Raw genomic sequence first — 22,042 nt, forward strand, 5'->3', positions numbered from 1 at the left:
CTGCATGTTTTTCCGGCCAAAATTGTTTAAAAGCAATGCTCGAGCAGTTGATTAGGTCGTGATGTAATAGCACGCGCACAAGGGACATTCCAGAACAGTTCTTCAACGACTGTAAACGACTTTGATTCGTTAATCCAGCAACCAAACCAAATAAGGCTAACGACACCACATATAGTAAACAAATCAATACTTGTAACAAAAAGGAGCCTGAGCGCGTTTAAACTTTGGTATACCCCTAATGTATACAAATGTTTAACGGGGCCGACAACTTTGTCTCTAAAGGAAAAGTGCCGCTGAACGATCTGAGAACTGACATGTTACCCTTCAAAGAACACTAAGTTTTCAATTACAGTGTTTTTGACTTAAAAAGGTCTGAAGCCTACAAAACCACTGAGTATGGGGTCTCTTTCTGAAAAGCCACAATAAAATAACCATGCACAGAACAATTAACTGAGTGAAGAATTTATTTCATAACTCTAGTGTACTATAATATTAAGAAGCATGGCGATTTGTAGTTAAATAACTTTAGTCCACGTTGCTGAAATCGCTATCACTTCCGGATCCTGAATAAGAGAAGGAAAACAACCGATTCGTAAAAAAAGGGAACAATCCGGCTTATAAACCACAAAGACGTAAAAATAACGTTTCTTAATAGAGAAACTGTGCTACAAAGTATTATTTATATTTCTTTACAAGAATAGGTCATTTCTGTGTTACGCCAGGCGTCTGTTTCGAAGTGAGGCTAAGTACGAAGTTATTGATACGAAAATAATTTTTTATTGCCATGCAAATCAAACTCATTTTCGAAAGAAAGATTTTGCACTTAGCCTCGTTTTGAAAGTTAGAGTTTTCAGAACTCGTTAAAGGCCTCAGTATTGACACTTGCAAACACTCCCAATGCAAGCTAAGTAGTTTGCTATCAAGTGACAAAAAATTGTCGAATTTGCGGCTTTCAAACATAATTACCTTGCTCACTGCTAGTTTCCCCACTGAATTTTGGTTCATTTTCCTGAACGTCACCAACTACATCATCCACGTCGAATACTGAAAAAAAAATGAGAATTCTCGATCAGAAGCTTTTCCGCAGTTAAGTCAGAAACAAGCCTTTGAAGTTTACATGTTCCCGCAAGCGTAGCTATTTGTTATACTCCCTGCTAGCAGAGGTATCCCACGGCAAGAAAAGAAGGAGAGGAAAGAGAGAGATTTCTGCCGGCCTCCGATGCGTTTTCTATGACACATGCACTGGCGTTTCCTTAACAACCTGTAACGTTTTAGTCACATTGCGACATAACTTACAGAACCAGTTTGCGTGATAACAACTGTGGGCTCAGAAAATTCCAGCGTGCAATCTTAACAGGGCCAGGGCTGTCAAAACGTTTTGAAGTAGCAGGCTGATAATGAATAGTAGGCGGCTTTGGAACTCGCACCAAAGGCACAAGTTCTTGAGGGCCAAGGCATCTTGGGACATTTTGAAATATAGAGTCTCGAAAATCGCGTTTCCAGGGGTTTTCGAGAAGTATTTTCCACCACGGACGCCATGCTGTTTCGTAGGCATTTTCACGTCGTAGTCGTGCAGTGGCGGCAAAGAACTGAACAAAAAAGCGTGATGCACGAGCAAAGTTGTTGTTTTACTCTAAACCTGTTTTTTATTTTTGCCGTTCTCGTCGCTGTCGCCGTCGTCGTTGCCCAAGCTACCTATTTCGCAAGTGCGCAGCGAGCGTTGCTATGTTTTCGTTTTATTTTAGTCTCAGTCCTTTATTATACCCTGGTGATCCAACGAGTGGGATTCCTGAGGTTCACTAGCGACAACAAATCTCTGATCCTCTCCTAAAAGAAAGATGACAAATAAGAAGTCAGTATGCTAAAATAATATTGTTAATATTGTTCAAGCAGCTCCTAGCATTTGCGTCCATCAAATGAAAGCTATTGAGCATTAGCCTACTTAGTAGTCGTTTTTTATCGAGATATGAAAAAGGTCTTTTCTCTCGTCCCGACTTTCTCGACGAACTCGCGCGGAAACGCTTGCTACGCAGGCTAATTGAACATTACCTTCCTTTCGAACCTTTTTTTTAATGCTTTACAGGCTGGCTCTAACTCACGAGTATGTGTTCGAAATTTTAAAGGTTGACCTTTCAAAAAGGTCACTGCGCATTACTTTGCTGTGGTGCTGTTTGATATTCTGTAAAATGTTGTTCTACCCAAGTTTCGAGTCGATGGATAAGTCTAAAAAAGTTCTAGAATCATAGTTTGCGTCGATAACTCGTGACAGTAAAATTTATTTCAACTGATAAACTTATAGGTCGATGGTGCACTCATCCCCTACCTCCCCCGCCCCCCTCTCTTCATAAATGCTCCGCTCTGGGGTATTTAAAGGTAAAGGTAAAGTTACATAGAAACGAGAGAAGTTGAAGCAGGGATGTAATGTCCCCGGGGATCGATCTTGGGACCTCGGGCACCGAAGGTCGCGCACTAATCAACTGTGCCCGGCACCCTTGCGCTTCGGAAGTCTTCAAAGTTTGCTCACCAGCAAAACGCGCAGGATGGCAACAGTCCCCATACATTATCCAGCGGATGACTCACAAACGAAGAACGTACCTGGAAGAGTCTTCCCTCCGCCTTGATGTAGTTTAATCTGTCTCTCACCGTCACTGCTAGTTCCCGCTGACCCGCTTTCGCTTTCATGATCACTGGCGCTACTTCCATCTGAGCTCTCCTCATCACTGCTCCAGCTGCTCTTTTGAGGATCTTCCAACTCCCCTCTGGGATCATCACTCACAACAGCGTGCGCGTGGAGCTGAAGAGGGCTTCCGCCAACAGACTCATCAGCGGTATTCAGCACACTAGTATGCGTGTTCAGTGCGCTTGTGAATTTTCGACCAGGTGAATCAGCGAGACTTAGGTCAGCGGTGTGCTGCAGTCGCTGTGGTCCTTTCATAAGAGATGGTTCTGAAATAATGTTAAATGCTATCAACATTTGTGACACCTAAATTTATGACAAGAATACACAATTTGCTGGGAACGTGAAATCTGACTTAAAATGAAAACTTTAGAATTGAAAGTTTCCACAGCCGGATTTACTGTGCAATCTTGAGGTCTACGCCAGTACCGGTTTCTGAGTATGATTGAAGAAAATCACATCTTCTAATAGGGTATTACTTCCTTGTCACAGATAATTAAAATGGCATTACATTGTGTGATAGATTAATTGTAACGCCAGTACATACCGTGATCATCGTGCGTAAAGGATGTCAAGACGGACACCTGTGCTGACATCTTCGCTGTTTGAGGCGATATGGACACTGCGACAGTTGTTTCTTCATCTTCGTCTTTATGTTGTTGAACAGAAGCAGCAACTGAGGCAGGAGTGGGCGCAACGTCCTTGTTTTTCTTTTTAGAAAAAAAAACAACAATAACAAATGACCCAAAAACAGGGGCACCCAACGAGAATATAGTTCAAAACCACTTAAACATAGAATTGTTTAACGTATTTTAGTATTTAAACGGTAGATATAGGCATATTTTTATCCCCTAAAAATTTTTCATCTGTTCAGATTTCCTAGCTGAAAGTTAAGTGATCCGAAAATTATAGGGATCAAAACTTACCTTTTCGAAAATTTTAGCCCGAAAAAAGGTTCCCGAAATTGTAGGTGACCATTTTAGGGTAAAAATCCGTTAAAAATAGGCAATTATACCATTTTTTAGATGTCCGAAAACCCTAGGAGAGGCAGGCAAGCAAAAACATAAAGGCCTCAGAGGTATGCTTCCTTTGAGAGTTTCGACGACATTACGATTTTTTGACTTTCTAGTTACACGGGTTACACAGTGACTTATCACACGACTGGCGACTGGCGACTACGAACGTCACTCAAGACGAGGGCGATACCAGTTGCACGGAATCTGGGATAACCTTTTGATGACGGCTGAGCAGGCATTATGGCCTCGCACACTGACCAAGGGTTTGGTAGATTCTAAACTTAAGCTTTTTTCGCACTGTATCGGACAGCTTTTCGTGGTGCCACGAAAATCTATCTTGGATCGTGTGAACAGCAACAGAGCCCGCGGTCTCACAAGTCGTTCACACACATCGGAAATCGTGCCGGCGCGTTTGTCCGAGAGCATTTGGTGCTCTAAATTCTAGTCCTCACTCCTGAATAATTACTTCCGTTTCAGTGATTTCCAATCTTCGCTCCTGCTTATTCACTTCCGCCACGGCCCCGAATAGGTGTTCACACTGCACCAAAGTATGACTCAATACCTATCCGATATGAGACGCTCCACTTTCGAGATGGGCGTGGCCCAGTTTCGCTCCGTCATAGAAATCGCCACAACCGTTCTTGTACGTGGCAGCGTAAAAGCTAGCCGGTAGAGTATATATGGTAAAGTCTAAAGCTTTTCAATTTCCACCATATCAGATCTCGTTAATATCACGGCATAAACGATTATTCTTGTCCCTAGAGAGAGTAGATGGAAATCAGGACTAATGTGTTTTGAAGCTCACTACTCACCGGCTGTCGAGCAACTCTGGGTTTCTGTAGCTTTTTTGCTCGGGCCGCTGCTGCACTGGCTTGATGGATTTTTTCTAAGAAAAAGAGCAATGAGTTTTAATGAGCTTCTCGGCTAAACTGATTTACAAATTCGAGCCTGGGGTCCGTCAAAACACAAAACTTTCGGCCTGGAGCTTATTTCAAACTAGTAGTAATCAAAGCTAATTAGCATAATGTTGTTGACGCATGAATACAGTGCAAGGCACGAAAAAAACTTGAGATGGGGGGGGGGGGGGGGAGGAATTGAAATTATATAGATAAATTGAAGCCGAACACAATTAGAATCCATAGAATAGTAGTATCATTTTTAAGGCAAAGGACAACCCAGCTTGTTTTTTATGCTAATGAAAAATAATGATAATAATTATCAAAAAGCACGCCTCAGTGTGCCAAAGACATACAAACCAAGACTTTCTTAGGGAACCTCGCAAAAATGTTAGCCGTAGCAACTTCACCTGCGGGGAAGTGCAAAAGAGTCTCTCACAAAAGCAATATATGTGCTTCGACCGATGACGAAGAATACGTGAGTGTTCATTCAGCCTTAGCCAGCTGAGCACATTTTATTGCAGTCGTGGGAAAAGAACTGGGAAAACTGAAGCTTTTGGTCTGATGGTCCTACGCAACCAAATAAGACCGAAGGCGGTATGTGGGGATGGGCGCCAATTAACTTTTCCTCGCAAAAGGATGGGCGCTTATTGGAGGTGGGTGCTTAATCGAGTAAATACGGTATCTTACCAAATTCCTCTTCCGAACGGTTACGGTGTAGGTAGATCCATACTTTCCTGTTGCTGTCATATTTTACACATGGATCCCGTTCATAATGTAGTCTATCCAAAGCACCGCTCACCACTGTGTGAATCTGACACAAATTAAACTAAATTAATTCAAAACTTACAACTGCGTGACAAACAATAATATGTAGATTTAGGCAAGGCTAAAAGCGAAGATCCTGTTAATAAATTTATAATATACTCTAAACAATTAAGTTGAAATCATCGCGAAGAAATCCACTTGAAGTTGAGCCTGCGATCACTTGAAAACTAGTAACTTGTCAGTGGATAACTTATAAAAAACAGGTCACCTCGATATGTCGACACCTGAGCCCGCAATACGATCAAGTGATACTGGTCAGCGGATGCCCGAAAGCCCGATACGAAAGCTTAATATAGCTCGGTCTCACTGGTTTGCATTTCATTGCTTAGCGGTATGCTGTTTACACAGCATTACCTTGGGTTGCAAATGCAATATATTGCAAAGTATCTCACTTGTTTGCATTGCCTTACGTAGCGGCTTATTCTGCTTACACTGTGCTGCCTTTGTTAACTAACCTGTGCATCAGACGAATTTAGGTTGAGAAACTGAGAATCCTTCAACAGCTCACAGACCTACAGATACAACAAATTCACCACCATATTAATACATTTTATTAGGCCGTTCTTCCCTAACGAACGAGTGCGATACGATATGATACGATTCGATTCGACATGTTACGATTATGATATAACAAGATCGGTTAGGTGTTTTTACATTTCAGCGAGTCTGTAAGTTACGATCAAGGGTATGACACTGCTGCCTTTCTTAAGACTTTAAAAAAAAAACGATGGACATGATAAGATTTCAAAACGGCGCGGCAATCGAAAAGCAAGATATTAAAATCTTATTATTTCGAGAATAAAATTTTCGTTTCCACATTCTGAAATTCCAATTCCAAAATTCCAATAAAGAAATAAGCTTTTCATTAAACATAAATTTTCTCCAATACCTTAGGTTCCTTATAGTCAGGAATAAGTTTAAGAATCTTGGCTTACCTCTGCCCTAGTCCCCTCTCCGTTTGGCAGTCTGGACGCCGCATCTCTAACAAGTGTAAGGATAGTGACGTAAGGGGGACGTGCAGATGTCAACAGAGAATGCTCCCGAGCCTTGTTCAGATTGGTATCTTTACTGAACACTCCCTAGATAACAGACAAAAGCCATTAACGATGTTGTTAGAGGAAGATTATCTTATGCGTCAAAACGTAAGTTTTGTAACGTAAGTTTCGCGAAATAAGTAATGGAAATTTTTTCTTTCGTACACACTCAAAATGAAAATATAGTACAATAGTAGTAATGGCACATTAATCTTTTGCGGTCCAGATTCCCGAAGGAAGAATGCGTGTGACAATTATATCAAATGGTTTTAAAAATAAGGCAAGTGAAGTGCCTGAAAACGAGGTAAATTTGCGCTACAGAGATAACGACCACCATTCTCAATTTTGCCTAAAAGAATAACTAAGAAGCATTCTGTCCATCGCAATCAATCAGGGCGGGTTTAAGTATATTAGTTAAGCCACACTTTCTTCTCGAATCCGATTTGGGGCAAAAATAGGCGTGGAGGGAGGAGGGTTACATGACATACCTTTACCGGCCCAACAACAGATTCAAAGCCATGCATCCTAAAGGTAAACGCTTTATGTGGGTTCTCGTATCGTTTGTTTTCCTGTTTAATAAGGAACACACATTAAGTTCATCTATACTACTCTAGCTGATTATAATTTTTCCGTACACAGAAGACGCTTACTAGAAACGTTCAAGAGATAGGTCTTTTATTTGAATCATACAGGTTTCTTTTTCATCCTTACTTATTGACAAAAAAAAAACGAATAACGAACGGAGACATCAAAAAGAGAATGCTAATGGAGAAAATGTGAGGGAAGCGATTGAAAGAGATATTTCGAGGGATATCTAGATGAGAAGAGGAATAACTAAAGAGAATAAACAAGAGAGATATCTGTTGAGGGATCTTAGAGGGGACATATGAACATGATATCACTGGAAAGAAAGTCTACAATGAAAGAAATGTGTAAGAAGATTTATCTCAGGTATGAAGAAGAAACGTTTTCTCAAAGTTTAGGGAAAGTCCCTTTTCCAAATAAAAGTAAGAAGGAACAATTGTATGGTGTGGCTCTAAATTTGGATTCCGTGAGTAGAAAAACTCAGACATTTCAGTGAGGCCACTGAAATATCGAGGACGTTGCAGTGGAACTATTTAGTCTTAAAGTGGATAACAGTTGGCTGAAAAAGAAAAGGACATCGTTACTTGGTCTCTGAAAGCGGCTCTCTCATCTTCAGTGCTTGGTCTGACCACATAATCTGTTTTTCTGCAAGAAAGAGCGTATTCGTCGGGAAAATAGCATTCTACATATAATCAAAATAAGGTTGGTCTTCTTTTGCGCATGTCTTTTAATTTGTAGAAAAGGGGCACAAGTAGCTATTTTGTCATGGAATAAGTTGCGCAGTGGCTTTATAACTTGCTTGGAGTGAACTTAATTACAGTAATGTTTCACTTGAAGTTCCAGTTTCTGAACGTTTTTCAGGAAAAGTACAACGGATAAAGTCCACTAGTTCTCTACCACCCTCCACTCTGCCCCGCCCCTTTCACCCATCTTCTCCCCCAAGCGGCTAACGTCTATTGAGTTATATTTTCCTTAATACCCTAATTTCATGCCTGATTCCTCTAGCACATATGGTTATTCAATGGATGAGTACGGTTGCTGCTAATGTTGTTGAGTTACAGCACATATGGGTATTCAATGGATGAGTAACGTTGTTGCTATTGTTGTTGAGTTACAGCACATATGGGTATTCAATGGATGAGTAACGTTGTTGCTATTGTTGTTGAGTTACAGTACATATGGTCATTCATGGATGAGTAAGGTTGTTGCTCTTGTTGTTGAGCTACAATTGTAACTTACACGCGAGGTGAAGGAGCAGACGACGAAGTTGTTTCAGAGGAAACGCCCTGCAACAAAATATATATATCAAATGAGACTTGACTGAGTACTGTATCAAACAAACTATAAACTTAACAGTTATGCCCAAAGCGGTATACTGTTTAAGGAAAAGGCCTAATTTATGAATACCACCACTACATGGTCTTACTCCTTGGGTCGACTACGGCACTCCTTTTTTTCTTTTTTCTATTCAACGTGGATACCATTAGAAAGAAAAAGGTATCTGGTTGCTCTTGGCCAGCGAAGAGCACACAGCACAGAGCAAAATGTTTTTTATTAAGAAGATGAAGAAGACCACTTGTGTTTCCTCATATTAGTTTTTATAGACTCTCAAGATTTTAAATTATGGATGGAGGTACGTTTTTCATTTTGCAGTTTCTTTACCGGTTTGTTTGCAAATTCCCCTTTGACTCGAAGCCAGTCATCACATAACGGCTCTAACTGCTCATCAGAGTCTCTATGAGTACCTAGAAATAAGAAAACTACATTTATTGTAGACAAATCACTTCATATGATGAAGAGCTCTTATCACTGACGACCTGACTGAGGTGGCAATCAGGGGTTTCGTTTCAAGCTAGACGTGTGTCGGATGCAACGTCCGGGTGTTTGACATGTAATGTACAGTACTTCTCACACGAAATAATTATTTTTTGAAGTGTGAAAATCGTTTCTTTTTTATTTATTAATCAACTAATAAACGGACAACTGCAAACCGACAATTATAACTGCCAAATCAGATACCTCATTTTTGATACCTTAGAAGACCTTCCTGTTTAACCAATTCCGGTCCAGGGAACGCAAGAAATTGCATTTTAGACCCTGTTTACATGGAGTGGGGGACCCCGGTCTAGTGAGGTCGGTTTCTTTTGTTTTGTGTCCCCCAGAGCGTGAAAACAAAAGAAACCAACCCCGCTAGACCGGGGTCCCCCACACCATGTAAACAGGCACTTAGAGAGTAAATCCTACCGATCCCTATAGGTCAAAGGAATGTGCGATGTTTCAACGCGTGGTTATTTGGCCAAATTAGCATGAAGGTCTTAAACTAAAAATATCAACACGAATATTTCTTGGATCCCAATCGCGACAAATTCTGTGACTAAGCGCTTGATGCATTCTACAGAGTAGTTGGTATTAAAAAAAGGAAAAAAAGAAAGAAAACTCTCACCTATCCATTTCCATTGTTGAGGCCTTTCTTTAAAGTCCACAAAAGGAACAAAAGTAGGTGGGGTCTCTAGAAAGGAACAATCAAATTGTTTTCTCATACACACACACACTACATCACTTCTCATTATAAGTACATACATGAACTTTATAAAATGTCTGCAAAAATGATTGACAATTTGTTTTCTCCGTGAGAAAGAGGGGAAGATATGCACTCTTATAAGACAGATGCTTAAAGAGAAAGTGGCTAAGTTAATAACATTTGCCCCAAAGCAAGATCAATGGGGTCTATAACTGGTCACTAAATAAACAATAATGTGGTAGGGGTTCTGAGAGGCGAGCGGCACATACCCAGCAAAAATTGACCCTAGTAGCTCCCCCGGGGGATGACCCAGTTGCCAAGCCGCTTCTCAGTCAGATTAAGTCAAGTTATAATATCATACCTCCTGAACTTCCCGAAAGGTAGATAAGAGCAGAATAAGCAAGTTTGATCCAGTCCGGCTCCTGTGTACTCCAAGTATTTGCAGCACACGACGAAGACAGCTTAAAGCAGGTCACAAATGAATCATTAGTTCCATTGCTTAGAGAATAGAGCCTTGAGATGAATTTCCACCGTCACGAAATTTTAAAGTGCCAGAGATGTAAAATTTATACGTACGTAAATAAAATAGAGAAGATGTATGAGAGGTCGCACGAAACTGTTTAAAGAAGCTGTGCCAAGAAAGTGATCCACAATCTAACGGTACCAACTGGCACCAAATTGAGTGAAACAATAAAATAACCGCCCAAAAACGTTAAAAGGAGGTATAAATAACACTGCAAGTACAAAGGGAGGCTTGGACGAACAAACTTGAAGAAGACTGAAACGATTTGAATTGTGGTTTTTGAAAACTTGTTTGTCTGACAGGTCTTTCAAAGTTCATTTTTGTTGTTTGTGAAGCTTGAAGTAATGCTTGGGAGACATATGTTTGACATATATATTTGAAACGAGGCTGTGATTTTGTCATTCACAAGTAATACGAAGTAATTTCTCAAGTTCCATGGCAAATAAGGACGAGTAACTGACACTAGCCACCTCCACTTCGGTGAATAATTGTTATTTATAAACAAAATGAACTAAACAGCGGTAACGCAACCCCTTTATGTATCGCCCCATGAAAGGGAATCCGGATTCCAGCATCCGGGAAATTTTTGCCTGTAGAATCGGGAATCCGGGAAGATTTTGCTTATGGTACCCAGAATCCTAGGTTGTAGATTGGAATCCTGAATACAGCTCAAGGAATCGGGAATCCCACCAACGATGGGAGTCCAGAATCCAAGTTCTGCTGACAAATACTGGAATCCAGTACCTGGAATCCGGACTCCACAGCGCGTGGAATCCAGAATCCAAGAATGTCCTTGATTCCCTTACATCGGAAAATTTATAAAACTTCGCTCAAGTTTTACGTTTACTATACGGAATACGCACGACTGTTCAAAACTGTTTGCACCAACAAAATGCACTTCTGTACGCACGTGAGAATTACACCATGGTGGGAAAGTGAAGCAACAAATTAAGCAAACATACTTGCCACTTCCTCACCATCTCTTCTATCTGAAAAAAAAAATGCAAGAAGCTACAAATTGGGAATTAATTCAATACTATTGCTGAAATATTCTTTCTCTATAACCCTGTTTATATCCCTCGCTCGAGGATTTACGTGGGCATGTATCGTTTCAAATCTTTCCCCAAGGATATTTCAGTCAAAAATGCGTGGTTGCAGTCAACATATTGGTGAACATGGTTATGGGGTAACATTCGTTATAAGAGAGCTTTAGATTAAAAGACGAGGACGACTTTGAGTGGTAGCTATATATTCTGAATGTTGAGAAGCGCAAGCGTGTCTACCAGCGTCATTTTGGCGGGAAAACGTGATAGCCGTCGTCATTCTACTACGAGGTTTAGCGAGAATGTCGCAGACAAGTGGCGAAGTTTCATCATCTTGCGATCGGGAGAGGACTTAACCTCCTTCAATAAAGATAACTGTAGTGACGTTTCTAGTAAAAAAAGGTAAAATGAAGCTTTCCGGGAATGTCTATTTTTTTTAAGAATATGCGAAAATACGTCAAATGTCATACTCGTAGTCGTCCTTATCTTCGAATCTAAACGTCTCTAACTACACCAAAAGCCACAGGACAAAATAAGAGGACGCGTTTAATAGAATGAAAACCACCAACATTTGCCCTCCCCCCCCCCCTCCCCACTCCTTTCACTTTTTCAGTCAGACTTGATCTTGCGCATAAATCGGAAGTTTTTTTACTATCTGGTTTCTGGGCAAAGTTGAAACGAAGCTATGTGGTGTAAAAAAGTTGTTAAGGGGAACTCGAAAAATCGACTAATTCACACTATCACATTTTTGCCCCTAAATGATAGTTTTATAAACAAGGGCTAATCCGATATCATTATCATTAATGATCTTATCAGTACAAATTCTCTGCGTCGTTGCTCGTGAAACATAGTCCCTTTGATAACCTCAAATAACATTTACAGGCACTCACACAGACAAAGGTTTCGATTCGAGAAGGCTGTGATGCTTAACCGTCGTGTAATCAATGTACAACGCACATAAAACAATTTCAGTACAATACAGTGAACATACTTTTTGCAGGTTTGCCTTGGAGTCAGAAAAATTATTAAAAATCTCACGAAGCAGGCTGAAAAAACAAGGCACCTCCACTGAAAGGACAGGAACTCTGCACAGAAAGAAAGCAAGAAAGTATACTGAAATGAGCAAGATACATAACTAAGCTCTAGCTTGACTGACGTGTACCTCTCTTTTACCACGTAACGTCTTTCAGTAAACTTAGCTTGGGAATGCAGATGTATGTCCGGTCGTCGCTTTACTCCACCCGAAAAGTAACGAGAGAAGCGACGACCGGAAATACGTCTGCGTTCGCACGTTACTTTAAACTGGGAGCAAATGGTTCTTTCAAGATTCCACATCAAATGTGTACATGTATGTATGGCAAAATTGTTAACAGGTCATAGTAGTTTGGGAAGTTTATTTCTGACATCTGCTTGCTAAAAAAGTTAACGTTGGCGGAGAAATTGCTTCTTTAAAGTAATGAAGAAGATGCTAGATAAAGTTTATCAGCGTGAGACAGATCTATTAAACGGGACAGTTAATTGACTTACGGAGGAACATTCTGCGCTTCACGACCAGCTTCTTCCTTCTTCGTACTTTTAACAGTCTTCACAGTCTCGTTCTGAACTGTTTTCACTTGTGCTTTTGTTTCTTGCTTCTGTTGCAGTTTTTGCTTTAATTTTCGTTTGACTTTAGCCTTCTTGTCCTTTTTCTTGGATAACTCAGCTTTGTAAGACACAAAAAAGGAAAAAGAAAACAATTAGTAATTAAGCTATCCAGCTATTGGAGCAGCTGACAGGATTGGGTGAGAAAGCAATCAACCAAAAACAGAAAAAGTGGACCCTAGTTCTGAAAAAAATTGCTTCCGTAGCAGACGCCGGTTTTTCGGGGAAAGGCAGCCTCCTAACCAGGCAAGTTCGCGCTATCCGAGTTACCAGAGGAGTTGCCAGAGGAGGCGAATTTCCCCGACAAGCTTGACGGGTGACGTCACACCCGAAATCGCCGAGGACGACTGGGAACGAGGCTGGGGCAAAGGGAGAAATTTCGAGGACGAAAGCGATAGTCACTTTTGGGAGGTGGTCGCACATGGAGGTTCGACTGTACCTTGGTTTTCGCTTTTCGACACTCGATTTAAAGGCTAAAACTGAATATCAAAACTTCGAGCAATATTGTTGCAGGCAAAGAAACGCTGATTGACCTAAATGCTACTTCGCGCAACACTAACCGGTTAGCAAAAACACAACGAAATATGTTCATCTTTGGGGCACTGGGCTTGCAAGCAACTTGAAACTTGTGCAAAACAAATTAATTACGAGGAGACAAGCTGTAAGAAAGATTGTCCAATGTAACCACAAGGGTCTCGCCCCTTCTTAAAGCTATACTCACAAGATTTCGAGGACTTCTTTGACGGATTTGTTCTAAAGACAATGTCTTGGATGGAAGTGAACCTCGTATCCAACTCGGGATGATCCTAATAATGAGAAAATAAAAAGACGATGTTAGAAGGAATCACAGTGTCGCTGAAAACCTGGCATATGGCCACCCAGTCATCACGATCACGCTTTTCTTCTTCGAAAAAAACTCCAACTATTTTCTTACTTTACAACCTTTTTAGTACGACCGCCTCATGACTACGACCAACGATCACCTACTGGATTCTTCATCATTATTTTTCCCCGCTTACACAATGAGTTGGTCTCCTCGTAAGACCGGCTGTCAAGTGCTGAAAAACCCTTTCGAGTGATATGAATGACTTTTGGAAATTTACAACAACAACAATAATTTTAGAATAGCCATTGCCCAGGACTTGACTAAAACATTCAGTCTTGTTCTAACTTCATTGAATTGTTGTCATTTTCACTTATTAGTCGACAGAAACTTGCAGACTTGAGGTCATAACAGATGTGCAAGGCACTTTTTTAAGCCGCAGCACAAGGTTTTACTTTGTAAAATGTATACATTACCCAAAGGAATTCATTTTTTCGTGTGTCTGTCCAGTTATAGATCAAAGCTGACGTAAAAATGTGGTAAGAAGATCAGTGACACACTAGCCTGCCGCTCTTATCTCATTTTGATATCATCTGTGATCTCCAAATGGACACACTACAAAATGAAGAAAGTAGATAACACGAAAGTTGACGGTAAACCTCATTTGCCAGCCTTCTTTTTCGATGGATCTGGATCATCTTCTGGAAGTCGTCTTCCGTGACCACATTAGGAGACGGTGCACGGTGAACTGCAGGTGTAGGAAAGGGGAATCCATGGTAACCTGGATATGGCATGCCAGCACCTAATATTCCTGGAATACCGCTGTAAATATCTGGCGTATAGTGATAAGGGTTCAGGAATAAACCCATCGCAGGACCAAATGGAGCACCTGCAAAAAAGTGGAAAAAAAGAGGAGATTATTGCTTGGTTAATATGTGGATCAGGTACAGAATAGTGTACAAATTAGAGTATGGGGAAACAGTTCCAAACGTTGCCCCAGCTATACATTAGGGAACTTTAGCATCGACGACGGCAACGGCAGCGAAAACGTCAGTTTTAAAATGAGTTCTCGTATTTTCAATCTTTGTCGCGTTTATTTCAGTTTGCGAATTTTCCTGGAGTTGATTTCTTGAGGACAGCACTCAAGTTTAGAGAGAGAAAAAGAGATTCGTCGTCGCTTGTTTACGTCCTCCAAAAAACTTGCAATTAGGCATTTTCACGTCGTAGTCGTGCAAGGACGGTGAAGAAATGTACAAAAAAGCGTGATGCACGTGCAAAGTTGTTGTTTTGCGTAATAAACCTATTGCTTTTTTGACGGCCTGGTTGCTGTCGCCGTCGTCGTTGCTAAAGCTCCCTAATACCTCTTATGCAGCAAATAAGCATAAATGCATTCTATCTCTATCCAGCTGTATAAGAGTGTACAAGGCTGTCACAGAAGGCCTCTTTGCTGTGACCTAGCATCAGGGAATTAATTTCACAGTGGTTAAGATAATTATTTTTAGAGGTGACTGTGGTCGATGCATCCTTGGAGAAGATACTGTACATTGCCTCTTTTCACCTCTGTGTTTATGTGAGAGCATGTCATCGTGTCTGTCACAGGCTATTTTATCATGGATTCCAGTGCCATACTGTACAAAAATTAATGCTGAAAAACTAAATGCAACTCAGTGGAAAGACTGATTATGGATCAAGCATGTTAACATGCTGACAGAAACAAGTAATGTCAGTGTGTGCCACCGATAAGAAAAACCTAAAAGTAATAATTAGACTGAGGGAAGCATAGAAACCTACCGACACTTCTTTCTTCATCATCAGAGGAAATGTTACCATCCTGAAGTGCACAGGAAAAGAGTTTTAAAAGTTGTACAATGAACAACAAAAACAGAATTTATACATTTATTTTATTTATTAACAAGACTCTGAGTTTGCAAACATCTATCAGTATTATATAGGTTTATGGCTACAATAGTACATGCATTCTAATTGGCTGCTAAGAACACATTGTTTTCTTGTAATGACCAGGCATTACTAGCTAGGTGTCCAAGGCATATATAATCTGTGCTTAACTTGATAGTGGACATCCTTATGGACATCCATGTTATGGTCAATTGACAGCTGTCAAAAAGGTATCTGATGACCAGTGTCACATGGCTGTAATGCAGGCTCAAGTGTACAACTCATTGAGGTGACGTGTATTTTAAAGTTATCCACTGACGAGTAATTGGTTTTAATTGATTGCAGGTTCAGGTTTATAATGAAAAGGCCATACAATAAATTACTTACTAACCTCGTCCGTTTGGGTCATAACCAGGAAATCTCAGATCTCAGCCTTGATGTATTGACCTTGCTTTCACTCGGTCAATACATCACAGTCTGAGATTTCCCTGTAATGACCTCACTCTCAGTTAATAAGTGGTATATATCTGCTTACAGAACTTCAGTGACTCGTTGAAACATTGTTGGAGCCTTATGTAAGACAAATGGTATAAGCAAGTCTGATGCTTTGCATTTCAAACTACCTGGCACTTATTGGACATCAAAAAGTGACAAGAACATGACAAAAAATCTTAAACATATGACCTGTCAGGTGCACACATCAGACACTAAGGCCTCTGTGCACATTTAGACCTCATGAGTATTGCCTGATTGTTTAATTTGAAAACAGCCTTTTACAAACCAATAAAAGTGGCAAAGAGGAAAACAAGGTAACTATAAAACAAGCAAGTTGATTTATACCTGGCACTGTTGTCTGCATTCTGACAAGATCCTGGGAGAAATTATGCAATAGAGTTAAAGGTTTACTCGAGGTAGTAATGAAAGTTTTCTTGGGGAGGGGGGGGGGGGGGGGGGGGTAAGAATTTGATAAAACAATGCTCTCTTTTGATTCAGCAAAACTCTTTACTTTCTAGTTACAGTTACAGTATGTTAAATGAGACAGAAAATGCAGATTACCATACGACTTCTCAAACTTGCTTTAAATAATAATAATAACATATATGATTATGAAAATTACATCAAGATTTCAAAAGGGATGACATAGTATTAACCTTAAAGGATTGGAAGGTAGCAACAAGAACAAAGCTCTGGATCAACTATGGGGATTCTCACATAATTTTTTAAGTTGATAACAAAAATTTGACGTGTTTCTTACCTCTTAAGTTGAATATTAACCCTGTGTTCCATTGCCAAAGTGTCTATGGATGGTGTCTGCCCACTGAAATTTAAGCAAAATTTTATAATTTCTCATTGTTCATAAGTCACACATTTTAACAGTACTACACGCACATCAACTGGTGAAACCTATTTTTCATAATAATAATTAATAATAATAGTAATGATAATAATAATAACAATAAGATCTATAGATAATACATTTGCACAAGACATCTCATACTACAGGTGTAGTCACCACCAATATAATATGCACATACCTGGTTTTGATTGGTTCTCCAGGGCCCTGTCTGCCAATCTGATCAAGGATTTCCTGATACAATGAAAACAAAAATTCATTATTGGCTGACTACTAATAATAGTATAGCCTTAGAAAACAGCTGACATTTGGCGACACTACCACTGGTTTCCCTGCCAAATGAGATCTGAGAAACAAGTGCAGAAATTCCATACTGATGACTCATCACTGCGCAGATCTGGGTAGTGCTTCTAATTGGTTAAATCAAATTTCCAACACAGCACTATCAATCAGAAGCACTTCCCAGATCTGGGTAGTGAAGTATCTCAGTATGGAATTTCTGAGCTTGTTTCTTTTTGGCAGGGAAAAAAGTGGAAGCGTTGCCAAAATGTTGGCTGTTTTCTCAGGCTAAAAAAAGTAGAGAAAAGTAGTGTCCTTGAAGATGGCCTAGGACCAGGGCAACATCAAAACTGGTCAACTTTGTAAAAGAAGGCAAACAGAATCTGAATTGAGTTAGTATAATTCATAGCTGATACAAAAGTAAATGATAGCAGGAAGTCTGATTACCTGGCGAGATATAAGTATTTCTTTCAAAAGTTTCTTATGGTACCTCTGCTGCTGAATCTAGAAATAAAATGGGTGCCATAGTCAACCTATGCACACTGACACAGGGGGGTAGGGAACATACTAAACAGAAGCACACTCCCAGTAAACTTTATTTTACTTTTTTTCAACAACAAAAAAGTTATACAGTTACTTATACTGAAGGATGTTAAGCCATCTCCTGAAAGCAAAATGACAAAACTTCTTACATTAATGATGATAACTTGTTCCCACCACCACAACATTCTCGCTAAAACTCATAGTAGAATAATTACGGCTAGCGTTTTTCTGCCAAAATGACACTGGTTCACCTGTGAGCAATACTCAGTATTGAGAAAATCTTGTACTTCTAGTTGTCCTCATCTCAGAATCTAAAGCACTCTATTGCTGTACATACTACTAGCCAAGATCTGACACTGACCATGAAATCAGAGAACCAGGTCAAAAAGAAGCCATGATAGTTAGATACACTCAGACATTCCTAGCATGTGTCTTGGTCTCAATTTATGAGACCCATGCCTCTGCAATCAAGCAAATCTTAGACCTGAAGACAGTACATACCTTGTACTCTTTGTATTTTGCTTTCCGACACAACTTTTTGTATTTTACTACATCTGGGTAGAAGTAACCATCTGTACATAATGACACAGGAAAAGAGCAACCATTATGCACAGTGGTGTACATGCTATGTAGTTAAAAATTATACGTAACAAATGGAGCAAGTTTCAAGCTCAACAAAATATTATATTTTTAAAATGACCAGGGACACCAATCAGGTCTTCCAAATGCAGGTTGTTTAATATTACTTTATATTACCTACTTGTTTTTCAGTCATGTATATGTTGTAGTTCAAATCTCTTCTTTGGTTTGAATTTTTTTAAATGGTTTAAATTTTTCAAGCTAGAGTGAAAATTGCAGAGATAGGAAAGTTAACACCCTGGGACAGAGTGAATTGATAATAAAAGTAAATGTATGACCTAGTTACTTTAAACAGTACTATTTCAAAGATATTCATAGAAAGGCTCAAACCATGTATGTGTGGCTGTACACGTACATTAAACATGTCTATACTTAGTAGCAATTACAGTACTGTTGTAAATGTGTTGCCCTCGAACATAAACCTTTTAGAGATAGCATCTGCCACAAATCATGTATGATTGGTCAATTTAGTCTTTGCCTCACTTATTTGCCAGTTTTACATCAGCCTTACACTGAAGCTCAATTAATTTTTTTTTACCTATTTAACCAAAATAAATTAGCATGCTGGTTATGCTGCCCCATCTTGGCCGAGGTTCAATATTGGTCCAGGTGGGGGAACAACAATGATAACAGTAATGTAATGTCTCCCATGAAAGATCACAAAATTAATTAATGTAGCACACACCTTTTAACTCTTGCTGAAATTTTTGAACTGGGTTTCCAAACCTGAAGTTTTCACCACTGAACAATGCACTAGTTACATCAAAATAAAAATGGAAGAAACAAACATTACAATTTAAGCTATTTGCCTCTCAAAACTTCACTGAGGCCCTACTACTTCAAGAACATAACCTAATGCTAAATGTGAGCAAGAACAAGAGATTTTGTTGTGATCACTGGCATTAGATCTGGATCATGTTGGGCCTAACCCACAGCAAACTACTGAGGAAAATATCAAACACAAGTAGAATAACTGACTGTATCAACAAGGTTCGAAAGTATCTTTCTTAAAATTTCTTTTTAATCCAAAGGGAAAAAAGCAGAATTTTTCGGAACATGGTACTTGGAGGGATAACGTTTTGCATCGTTGTATGTAAATGACTACAGTGGAATCTCCATGCATGTGTGTCCTTACAGCTCATGGTACTTGATGACTTGTCACTCTTCACTAACTTCAACATTTGTGGACAAAATCCTATGGTGTTACCCTTCAAATGAAACCTCTTTGGCAGTTCCTTTACAAAGTGCCAGTGGTGGATCCTGGGGAGGGGCCTGGGGAGTCCCCTCCCCGCCCTCTTATTTTTGGACCAAATCGAGGCCCCAGAAGCTTTTTGACGAGCAGAATTGATTTCACAGTTCTTCTGTTATTTGAATTCCTCTAAAACTTCACTTGCCCATCGGGTAAGTTAAAAACAGAATTCACTAGCCCGATAGCCAAGTCCTCTAGCCCCGGGCTATCGGACACTACTTTCCTTGCATGCTGCAAAGGGCCGAAAAAAAAGTTTTTTGTGACCAGGCCCCCCCTTATCTGAAGGTCTGGATCTGCCATTGAGTACTATAATTATGTACATAAATAATTATGTTTATTAGGATTTTACAAAGCAAATTTGATTTACTTTTTTTGGTGAATTTTTTTTTCTTTGGCCATTATTAATAGTTGAAGCATTAATATTGACCACATGACACTTCACACATTATTGTGTAGTGTAACTCAAAAGCTCCACATAATAAATTCTCTTGGAGCGGTGAGATTAATTTTCACACTTGCTCCTGGAAGAAAGCCCCAGGTTTGACCCTTTAAAAGAAAACGAGTTCCCCATTATCTATATGGAGCAGGGGTGGGTAGTTGGTTAGCGTGCGGCCTTCAGTAGTGCGTGAGGTCCCAAGTTCAATCCCTGGTGAAATTACATCCCTGTTTCCACTTCTCTTCTTTCTGTGTAGCTTCGACTAGCTTTAAATACCCTTAGCTTACATGTAAAACAGAGCATTGATTGAGAGAGGGAGATAAAATCAGCAAACCGTCAACCTCAAGTTAATCAGTTATTACTGTCACGTGTTATCATAATTTTTGCTTTACCTTTTTGTATAAGCAACCATCACTAGCCTTGGTATTCTGGGTGGCTATCAAAAAAGGTTTAACATTACTACAAAATATCACCCACCTTAAGTTTTCTTCTTGAGCATGTGGGTAGTCAGTTGGAAGTACTGGAAGAAATGTCTACCAAAACAGACAATTTAAATTCAATAATTAGCCAGAAATACATGAACATTTCACTGTTACTGCAACATTTAATTGCACTTGTAGCTGTGCAGTGGTCTAAAGATCACAGCTGACATCAAAATGAGGTAAGCGTATCATTAACTAACTCCTTCACAGCTGTATGTCACTGGCATTTTGCTTTTTTTACCTGAGTTGTGGTCATCTGTGATCCTGACACATGGTAGCCTGCACCACAGATGAAACTAAACTCTGGTTACATGTAAGTCTGTATGCAAAGCAGCACCAAAATACTTGTTCTGGGCCTCCTCACTGTGTACCAGGATTTGACTACGCGCTATGATTGGCTTGTTGAAAAAGCCATTGTCGATTTGTCAATCAGGATTAAAAGAAATTTCAACACACCTCCAGTAATTCATTGAGTCCTCTGGGTGGCCAGAACAAGGATATCAATGCTGCTTTGCAAATGTTACTAACTGAGATTAAATTACATCTGTGATGCAGGCTAGACACTTGGTAATAATTTATTTTTATATTATATATTGTATCAAAAAATGTTTTGAGGCAAGGTGTAGCACAGTGATGGATTTCCTGCTGATCAAGTAATGCTTGTTAAAATGACTTTTAGTTAGTTATACATGTGCAGGCTATAAAAGCAGGGAAATAACAGGTGGAAATAATGCATGCAATGATAATGCAACAGCTGTGTAACAGACTAACGACACTAACAAAGGTGACGCTTGCCATGTGCAAAAATGAAAATTTGCATGCAAGGGAAGGCTGCTTGCACTTCGTCAAGTTCCTGTGACCTGTGACCTACAGATTAGACCCACCAGCAGCCAGAACATGTAAATTAAAATCACCAATGTGATCACGCACTTCTGAGGATTTCTGTAGGGAGCTTCTTACCTCCAAGTGTTTCCTATCTGCTGGAGTCAGAACATTCTTCCACGTCTCCATGCTCACAACTTTAAAAAATATTTCTTTCTAAAATGTCAAGGGTAAAAAAGCCAATCATAATATTATTTCAATTAAAATAAGCAGAATTTGCCTACGGTGGCAAAGTTTTTTTTCAGAAGATATGAACTGCATGTATATATATAATTAATTCTTACAACAAGAAGGATAAAAATTTTGGATCTGTGCATGTATGTTTTTTTAAGCTTATACATTGTACATTTCCAGCAGCTAGCCATGGTACCTTTACAGTGTCATAAATTCGTGTTTCGTTACATGAATCTGCTTAATTTCGCATTATTTCGCATGATTTACCTGTTCAATCAAATCTATCGGGAGCGCCATCTCCGTTCCACCGAAGCTGCAAACTTCCATTCCTTTCAGGTCGCTTTCCTCAAGATTCGACGCCTCCATGATGAATTGATGAATATGTTTAGATTTCCAAGGGCAGAATCGAGCAGAAAATAATACCACGCACTTCGAAATTCAGTAAGTTTTAGTAGACATGTTCAGTATTTTCTCTTTTGCTGTTGATTTACATGTAAAGCATGTACAATGGTCATTATTTC

At 39.6% G+C, this 22,042-nt stretch overlaps 1 protein-coding gene across 1 annotated transcript; it reads right to left on the bottom strand.

Moving 5' to 3' along the window:
- Positions 1–446: 446 nt before the first annotated feature.
- On the bottom strand, positions 447–22,031 carry LOC140950635 (nuclear factor related to kappa-B-binding protein-like). The gene is made up of 30 exons (XM_073399878.1): positions 21,789–22,031; positions 21,426–21,503; positions 20,461–20,516; positions 18,984–19,051; positions 18,161–18,231; positions 17,564–17,620; positions 17,019–17,071; positions 16,739–16,801; positions 16,324–16,354; positions 15,379–15,418; positions 14,247–14,476; positions 13,486–13,570; positions 12,651–12,825; positions 12,115–12,208; positions 11,043–11,069; positions 9,919–10,018; positions 9,480–9,545; positions 8,699–8,781; positions 8,276–8,322; positions 7,621–7,681; positions 6,940–7,020; positions 6,353–6,496; positions 5,873–5,929; positions 5,280–5,403; positions 4,506–4,579; positions 3,225–3,387; positions 2,596–2,946; positions 1,765–1,827; positions 967–1,044; positions 447–563 (listed from the first exon to the last, which is right to left on the bottom strand). The coding sequence occupies exons 1-30, from the start codon at positions 21,885–21,887 to the stop codon at positions 526–528; spliced, it is 2,757 nt and encodes a 918-aa protein (XP_073255979.1). The 5' UTR covers positions 21,888–22,031; the 3' UTR covers positions 447–525.
- Between the last annotated feature and the right edge of the window lie 11 nt (positions 22,032–22,042).

This window comes from Porites lutea, chromosome 10, assembly GCF_958299795.1.
Source record: "Porites lutea chromosome 10, jaPorLute2.1, whole genome shotgun sequence".
Taxonomy (NCBI): Eukaryota; Metazoa; Cnidaria; class Anthozoa; order Scleractinia; family Poritidae; genus Porites; species Porites lutea.